The sequence below is a fragment of the Lolium rigidum genome, chromosome 6 (assembly GCF_022539505.1).
Source record: "Lolium rigidum isolate FL_2022 chromosome 6, APGP_CSIRO_Lrig_0.1, whole genome shotgun sequence".
NCBI classification, from domain to species: Eukaryota; Viridiplantae; Streptophyta; class Magnoliopsida; order Poales; family Poaceae; genus Lolium; species Lolium rigidum.
Genome location: NC_061513.1, coordinates 142,379,180 through 142,388,462, shown reverse-complemented (window position 1 = coordinate 142,388,462; position 9,283 = coordinate 142,379,180). Strand labels below are relative to the sequence as shown.

The 9,283-nt window shown below is 43.2% G+C and overlaps 1 protein-coding gene across 1 annotated transcript; it reads left to right on the top strand.

The window, feature by feature from the left end:
- The first annotated feature begins 186 nt into the window (after positions 1-186).
- LOC124659768 (E3 ubiquitin-protein ligase complex slx8-rfp subunit slx8-like) lies at positions 187-5,614 on the top strand. Its single transcript, XM_047197583.1, has 5 exons — positions 187-287; positions 950-1,314; positions 1,430-1,508; positions 4,973-5,097; positions 5,183-5,614. Exons 2-5 carry the CDS (start codon positions 997-999, stop codon positions 5,417-5,419), a joined length of 759 nt encoding a protein of 252 aa, XP_047053539.1. The 5' UTR covers positions 187-287; positions 950-996; the 3' UTR covers positions 5,420-5,614.
- The last annotated feature ends 3,669 nt before the right edge of the window (positions 5,615-9,283 follow it).

The following is a 9,283-nucleotide window of genomic DNA, read 5'->3' as shown; positions in this document are numbered from 1 at the left end:
TTGCAAGTTGCGACTTCACCGGTTGCTTGGACCGGCCCATAGTGACGCGCGGACCGAGCTAACTTCCGGCCCGACAGTTACGAGCCTCTCCATAGTGACGAGACGAGCTGGTCCCTCGCCGGTCCGGTCCACAGTTTTTGTTCAGACATAAATCTTCCTCACCGGCGGACGAGGGCAACGCGGTCGGGCGGGCGGGCGGGCGAGACGAAGCTAAGCAAGCAAATTCCCCGACCCCCGCAAACCCTAGTCGATCCTACCAACCCCCACAACCCGCCGGATTTCTCCTGGTAATTCTCGTCCCCAGACCAGCGATCCCCGCGTCCTCCTATGCGCCGCGCCGTGCTATTTTTCTGATTTTTCCGGGGGTGTTGTTCGGGCTCGGATCGAGGCGAGGGGCCGTCAGAAGGATGAAACCGTGCTCGGATTTTTACGGAATTTTGAGGCAGATAAAGGAATTTTGGGGATTTTTTTCGGACCCGTAGGGCTAGGGATTAGGGCAGTTGGGGAAAGCTGACGAAAGGCCCCATTTCTGACAGCCTTTTGTTGGAAATGGTGCCCGGGAGGGCGTTCGGGCCTAGAGACGCCTTTTGGCTAGCTTTGATCGAGGATTTAGGGCTTCCTTGTTGATTGGGGCCGATTCGATCAAGGGAGAGCATGGAAACATGTGATTTCTAGACGGTTTACCTCCCCATGTACTGTATCTTTGTTCAATTATGGATATACATGTGCTGATTTATGAGGAAAAGGGTTCTGGGCGGTGGGGGTGGTAAAGTTGCCCCTTTTGGTCTACAATCTAACCTGTCTTCGTGGCTTTGAACCGTTATGTCGTGGTAGATTGGTGGAGCTGGGCCTTCTCAGGAATTATATGTCATTTCCTTAATTATTCATTAAAAAACAGCTGGAATTGTGTCTGTATTTGATCCCTGAATTTTTTGGAACATACTTACAGGGGGTTCTATTGGCTTTGCTCAAGCCTCTAGCTTTCACTGCAACAGCATGAGCTCCCTTGGTTTCGCAAGGAGGATACCGAAGAGGCGGCGGACTACCAAGACACCACCGCAGCAGCAAGTGGAGCGACAACTTCTGGACCTCAACTCATTTCCAGCTTTTGAAGGAGCTGGTAATGGGGGTTCACTATCCATCCAGGAGCCTGCCTCACACAGCGGCACCTCTGGTACGGTGGTTGCCGAGACCTCACAGCTCTTGGTGCCACCTGCTGCTGCAGAGTCAAACATTGGCATGAATAGTTTCGCCATCGATGTGGAAGTCATCGATGATGATGTTCTGATTTATTCTTCAAGACCACTTCCTCAAGTATGCTCCACATTCTTGGTTCTAGCTTATGTTTTGCACTTGCCGATTTCATTTACTTTGTGATTGTATGAGAAGAAGGTCAGCTAATGCTATTTCTGTCTACTTTATGTCTCAGGCTAGGCAACAATCAGCCAGAGAGAGGCCTGTCACTGTGATAATAGATGATGATTCTGAAACTCCTGCTGGACCAACAGGTATCTCACAAATTGTTCGGCCCATACTGTTACATTTGGATGTAAATGTGTATGCATATTTTGATATGAAATTGATTCATACTATCACGATATCGTCATGCAGCTTTTGATACATGTTGATGCATAGGCGGCGCATGTTTTCATTTGTTCTTAGATGGATTCATGTCTCAACCTTGTGTGACCCGTGAGTTGTAATGGATGTTGGAACGTTAATAAGTTATTAATATGCATCAGCCGATGCAGAGGCCAGGGGATGTCCCTGTTTCAAAAAAAAAAAAATGCAGCTTTTGTTTATCTCATATGAGGTTATCATGATAAATTTGCAAGTCACCAGAATTCGAATGTTTACTGTGCAAAGTAGTGTCCATCATCTCCTGTGGGAAATGAATGATTGTGCTTGGTACAATGTGTCATCTCATATGTTTACTCGTGAAGCCTATATTTAGAGTATCAGCCAACACGGAGGTAGGATCTTGCAATATGCCAGTATATTCCATATCTAGGGTAGTTTTCATCTGCCTTTAAGGCAGACTTTAGTAATGAGATTGTATTTTACAAACATCTAAGCGGTTGGTCTAAGATTTTACACCTAAGTGAGACAGCTTCTAGCTGTATAACAATTTGCCCTGGGTACCATTAAAAAAGGCCCTCGCTAACTATAACGTAGTTACTCCATTGCGGTGCAATTTTGAAGGCTCAAGTTTTAATTGTGCCCAACAGCAAAAACTAACTAGGTAACATGGGAAATATTTACGCTTCAGTTTGCAACATAGCACAGCTCCATAATAAAGAAAAACTCAAGTCTTCACATGAGCTCTCTATCTGAGTAAGACTTGAGACCTGACATACAGAAGCTTGTATGTTAGAACATAATTTCGGGCCATCTTAGGCCGAGAAAAGGCCCTGGACGCCGGCTCCACCTGCTACGGCGGTGCAATCGGTGACCTAACACGCACTGGGCCTTTCATGTGAGAACCAGGGCTCGAGCCTGGTAAGTACCCTCATGGTATTACCACCGTTCGAGACACGCGTTCTTGATCATAGATAACAGACAAAGAAACAAATCACACAATTAATATTATTTTTAGGGCAAAGTAGTATGTACTATGTAGAGAAAGCAATGATGACTTCAAGTTTATGCTGGGAAAACGATCTTGTTTTGGAAAGAATTGGACCCCACCAAGATCACTGGGACTCCTGTTGTATAGAAATTGTCAAAACTACGTCCCAGTTTTATCCAAGCCATAGCTTTGCAGAGACGTGCTTGTTTCTGTCTTGTTACGGAAACTGCTTATAATTTACTAGCTTTGAATGAGGGCAAGAAAAAACTTGGTGAACATGGTCTTCAATCCTAGGCCACCAAAACATGCATATCTTAGCACTAAGATGTGTTCTACTCTTGTTTCAATGGTATTGCCCGATAAATTCATAATCATATAAAAATACTTTATCAATGCAATTTCGATACCACCAACCTACGGACATTTGCCTACTTTTGCTAAGACTCATGGAGATTTATTTCCCTGGTGGTCATCACATCCATGGCCAGTCCTGAGATTTCGGGGGCCGGGGCGAAAGTAGAAAATAGGACCTATAACCATCAAAATAGTTATTTATAGATGTAGGCATGTAATGTTATCAATGAACACAAAAGCAATACTGATATCAACTACTCCCTCTGATCCATAATAAGTGTTGTGGGTTTATTTCAAATTTAAGTAAAAATGAACTAAAACCACGACACTTATTATGGATCGGAGGGAGTAGTATATATTTATAGTATCTTAAATTTTTAGATGCAAGGTCACTTATGAGTATGGCAATACGAACCTTACGTATCATCACGTCGGCTCTGCCTATGTCCATGGCCATGGTGCGGTCTCCCATTGACCTAATCAGCATATAGCCCCCCCCCCCCCCCCCCCCCACACACACACACTTAAATACTTAATCCCATCATGGATTCAACTTAACAGAAGGAAAAAATGGCCCACGCTAACCAAAGTGCGAAAGGGCAAATAAGAAAGGAAAAAGGAGCAGGTTCAGCCGCTAGAAAACAACGACCGTATCTCTTTGTCCTCGTCCATATACGAAAGAAAAGCTTTAAAACAGCTCTAATGGCACCGCCACAGCCACATAAGTTCCACCGCCGATGCGTATGCCTTGGCTAGTTTGGGTTTGGGGGCCCTTGGTTTCCCAAACTTGGCACTGCAACCCCCTATGCCTTAAGTTCGACTCCCCACGTTTTCACGTGTTCCTATCACATGTAGCCAAACTTGGGCAGTGCATACCCTATGTGTTAAGCTCGACTCCCCGCATCATCTGTTTTCATGTGTTTTTATTGCATCCCACATTCTATATATATGATAAGTATTATGTTAATCCCCTTTACAATAAAGATGAGTATAGCGCAGCTGGCTAGCAAGCATGCTGCTTTATGGACGTTACGCGTTCGACTTCACCATATCACATTAGGGGAAGAAATATTTTTCGCCTGTTTCCCCTTCTCTGGTTTACTTACCAGACTGACCGGGCCCAGCTGTTGGTTCCTTTTTTTGTTAGATTGGTGGTTCTGTGATGTTTCTTAAGCAATGTTTATAGCGAACTTACTGCAAAAATTAATATTTTTTCAATTCCTTATAATTTAAGCTTCCTGATGCCCCCACCATCTGTATTATTGTGTTGATCATGCCCTTAACTTCTAGAGTATTCCACATCAACAGTCGGTTAGGATCAATATGAAAAGAGCTTGATAGAAAATTATTTACAATTTTTTTTGCGAATAGTAAATTATGTACAATAATATGCATGGAAGCTAACATTCTTCTCTTTTTGCATGGTTTGAACTTGGCACTGCATTAAATCGATACAGAGTGTAAGGAATCCAATGTTCAATAAATTCTATTGAAATCTTTCCTCGTTTCGGCATATCCTCATAATTTGAGGCATGCCGCCGTGTTAGACAATTCTACTACTCATCTTCATGTTGAACGGCTGTGATATGGGATCATCTGACCTGTTGTACCATAAAAGGGCTCCAAGTATTATACTCCCTCCGTTCCATAAAAAGTATACGTAGTACAAAAGTTGTACTAACCTGGTACCAAATATCCAACACTTATTGTGGATCGGAGGGAGTACTTTTTTTTTGCCATCATGGCAATCTTTATTAGCTCTAAGCATTATGCTGCCTGAAAGTCGTAACCTTGCTTCAGACTTAATGCTGAGTATTCCTTTTGTTTGCTTCAGACTTAATGCTGAGTATCAATTAGATATGGAATATGACAATGTTCAGTTTCACAGCATTTCCCAATAGTGATTTATGAACTTTTCCAAATTAAGATATACTAAAACTATTGCGTCTTAGATGCTATAGATGAGTGTCTATTTTATTTATGTATTTCCTAGTTTGCCTTCTTTTCTATGTTTCCCATCTAATATGGTATGTACATCTTGTGTTCCAGGGGAAGGGCTTGATGAGCATGTGAACACACTATTGTCTCTGGGGATGAACCCTAGGCACAGTTGCTCGAGAGCACCGAACAGCCTTGTAATAAACATAGAAGACACACCTGAAACCAACATCTTGGTGAGAATCGTACACTGTACTTCACCAGTACCACGAATTATCTAGTAGTTATATCTGTTTTCTAAGGCTTTCTTGAACACTGTAGGCCAAGGCGGTGCAGGCTCTCCCTGAACCTGTGAGGGAGGTCCCAAAGGAGCCAAAGTTCAGCTGCCCAGTCTGCATGAATGAGCTGGTTGAACCATCGTCAACCATCTGTGGTCACATCTTCTGCCAGAAGTGCATCAGGGCTGCCATCCAGGCTAATAAGAAGTGCCCCAACTGCCGGAGGAAGCTGCAAATGAACAACTTCCACCGGGTGTACCTCCCAACGACAGATCATTAGACTGATCCAGCCATCCAGGGAGCATTAGAGCAGGGGTACCGGACCCTTTTTTGGTATCGGCAATTGTGGACTGTATCTGAACTATTCTTCACAGGGTTTATCATCGACACTCAGTTCGCCCCAACAATTTAACAAGTGCTTGAAACGTGGTAACAAATCTGCATCCTTGCTGGTAAAGGACCCATAGTCTTTTAAGTGAAAACCTGTGCTTGGTATTGTGAGCTTCATTAGCTAAGAAATACGGAGTATTTAACACATTTCCTTCTTGTTGGAGTATATTATATTGCGTGGGCACTCTAGAGTATGGCTCTGCTCTGTGTCTGCAATGCCTTGGTAGATTTTAGCTTTACGCTGTCGCCTAAATTTAGGCCCATTGAGACTAAAATCTTGTGACGGACAACTTCAAAGTCTTACGCTCCTGTTGGGCTCAGAAATCAAGTTCTGCGGTCACCTTGGGCCAGTCACTGCCTAGGCAAGAATCTTTCTGGGCGTGATAAGCTGGGCATGCATTTAGGCTGTTTTTGGTTTACAACCAATGTCTACCTTGCCAAATAATTGGCTAGCCCACAAAATTTGGCTGTTGTTTGGATGGGTAGAGGATTTTGGCTCGTCCAGCCAACGATGCCGTGCCTGTGCTAGTCCTGGCCAAATCAATGGCCACTTGAGGGCGGTGGAAAATTGGTAGCTTTCACTAGGTCCAGTTCCAGTCCGTTCCTTCTTTCTTTTTCTTTGGCAAGCCAGTCAGTTGCTTCGATCGCTCAATAGATGAGCCTGCAACTCTGTTTGTACCATTTTTTCTTCTCTCCTGCAAAAGCGCATGCTGCCACCCAGCAGGCCTTCCGTGGCTTCGTGTCAAGTTTGAAAACTTCAAAAGAGTAACTGTAGTGCAACACTGGAGTGTGTGTACGATAGTACTGTATTTTGAATTGTAACACTTTCTGCTATTTTCAGTTTCTTAATAACTTTCTACGTATTTATAACCAATCCATCCAAGACAATCCCACACAAAAAATCGTTTTTCCACAAAATAGCTCCACAACTGGCGGATAATTCATATCTTTAGGCTTCTCCACAATGGGGGTTCTTTAGGTGTTGCTCTAGGTGTTGAACAGTGCTGGGCTGACATGTTGGTCAGTCCACTGCGCAGTGTATGGGCCGAACACCAGTTGGGGTTGTGTCCGGCGACCTTGTCACCTCTGGCGGCCAAGGTTCAGACAGTTTGGGTGTTTGAAGAGCCATCATATGTCATGCCACCTCTTCCTTCACTTCCACACTTATTCACGTGCTTCCTCAACATTGTCCCTTACTTCCGTCCTCTTCGGTTCAACCTAACAATGCAATGGCAAGGAGGTTCAAGTAGTATTTAGTCCAAGAGAATAGGAGATGGACACACATAAAGGAGAAGGAGAAGATTCACGTCTGAAGGCCATGTTGTCATGTCACAAGTTGGAGCGCTTGATATGGTAATGTCCAGGAAACCAACCATTTCACATCTCCCCATCCTCGGTTTAACTCTTCCCTATTTTTTGAAGAGTAAACTATCAAGTTAGGCTCGTGATTGAACCTATGCAAGAATCTTCTTGGGCTTACTTAGATAAGTATGTCATTTGGTACAATGCACGAATATCCTCAGAATGTGTTGTTCTTATGGAAAGAAAGACGCGTTAGAATGCACCAACCTAAATTCATTAACTACATTGCGATAAAGTAGTTGTTGCTCCGTAGATGTGAATGGATCATCTCATACCAACGAGACATCTCTCTCGTTTTCTTGCTCTTTTGTATCATCAGCTATTTAACATAGTTTTGTTTTGAGAGGACAGACGACATACCCGTGGTACATGCTTGAACAAGCACACCACATCTGTTTACTTACAATATGAAGTTCTTTAGCATGTTGAGCCATGAGACCTTGGTAGGCTTGAGTTTTGACTTTGTAAGAAAATGATTGACCGGTCAAAGTTTCGGTTACAAACACGCAATATTGAAACGTTTGTCACGTGCCGAAATTTCGAAAGATTTCTCTGGCTGGAATTAATTCTATCACACTCTTTTGGCCGAACGTAATTGTAGAAAATATGAAAGAGTAGACAATTATTAATGTCCTTAATTATCGTTTCCATCATCTGGCTATATAGTATCTGTGCGATATGCGTTTGGCATCACTTGGCGGCGCAGATGAATCAGGTGAGCTCCAGCGCCATTGGCGGGTCTGATGTGCCACCACCACCAGAACAGAAACAGATGCTGGATGCGGTAGGCCTCACCATGGGGGTGGATACCGTGTTGGCGATGAGGCGCAGCATTAACCGAGACAGGATGTAAGCATTCATTACTTTTATTCGCTCCGATTGGGATGACTAGAATGTATACTATGTAGTTTATTCACTAACTAATTTAATGGCTAAGGGTTTTGATTGCATACCTGAAACAGTAGTGTTGTATACGAGGCCTTTGCGCAGAAATTATGAAACTTTTGTGATGTAATTGAACCTTCCCCGTTCTTGTCCTCTGCCGCAGATTTTGATCTGATACCTTGTTCTTGAAAATCACAGATCCGAGCATATAGAGAGTAAGAAATACTTGGCTAACTTGCAAGGGATGCTGCCAGACCTTGCGACACAGCTCGAGGAAATATTGTTTAAAGTTCATGGATGCAAGGTGTTGCTTTTTTTTTTTCCTTTTGTGATTCGATTTTCAAACAATCAAGTTAATCTCCAAGCAAAAAAATATACAGTATACTGTTTCACCATTTTAGTTACTGGTATTTATGTTTTTTGGGCAGAGGGAGTACTACAATATGGTGGAGCGACTGTTTGAGCCAGAATTGCAGCTTGCTATCCAGCTCTTGAGTGTCCAGAACCCACAAAATCAAGAACTGTCAAGGAATATCCAAACTTTCCCTGCAATAGGAACAGATTTTTGGGCACCTGGTAGTATCAAGGGCGAAAGTGGAAATCCTATGATGTATTCTGATGTGACATATAAGATGGGACTTGCTTCTTCATCTCTAACAGGCATGGTGCTTCCACAGAGTGCACATAATTTAACAAAAAATGCTGCTCATACCATATCCTTAGGCGCTTTCAAATATTCATCTATTGCACTTCAAAATTATGCTCCATATACTATTCGTTCTTACAGATTTATATATAGATCCGCACATGTATATTTGTTTTCTTTTTCTAGTTTGTATTATAGACCATGTTTCCCATTTACTAAGTTGCTTGTGCTCCCTTCTTTCCAGGAAAACATCCCAAGGTGATGGAGGCGAAGGAGGTCCCAACGGAACTAAAGTTCAGCTGCCCAGTCTGCATGAACGAGCTGGTGGATGCGTCGTCCACCATATGCGGCCACATCTTCTGCGAGAACTGCATCAAGGCCTCTATCCAGGCTCAGAGAAAGTGCCCTACCTGCCGGAAGAAGCTGACCCTGCGCGGTTTCCACCGGCTCTACCTCCCGGCGACAAACTAGAGCCGCTGCGCCAATCTGAACTTTCTCCCCACCAGCATTTTGGGATTGTATCTGAATTAGTCTTCACAAGGTTATCGTTACCATTTAGTTTTTTCCCAAAAATTTGAGAACCATGTTTCCATGGCACTTGAGACGTCGTTAAAAATAAGTACCTGTAGCTGGTTAAGAATACAGATATCTCAAGACTGTTGTTGCCTTTTCCTTTGGCATGTCAAAGCCCGTGCCTGGTATTGTGAACTCCGTGTGCGATGAAATATTTGATATATATTTTTTCTGTTTCTTAGGGTATATGATGTTGTCTGCAAACTCCAGAATACAGATTTGTTCAGGTCACAGGTTTGAAGATTTGGTTATTTTCAAGGCTAACCCCGCTTTATTAATAATTATATG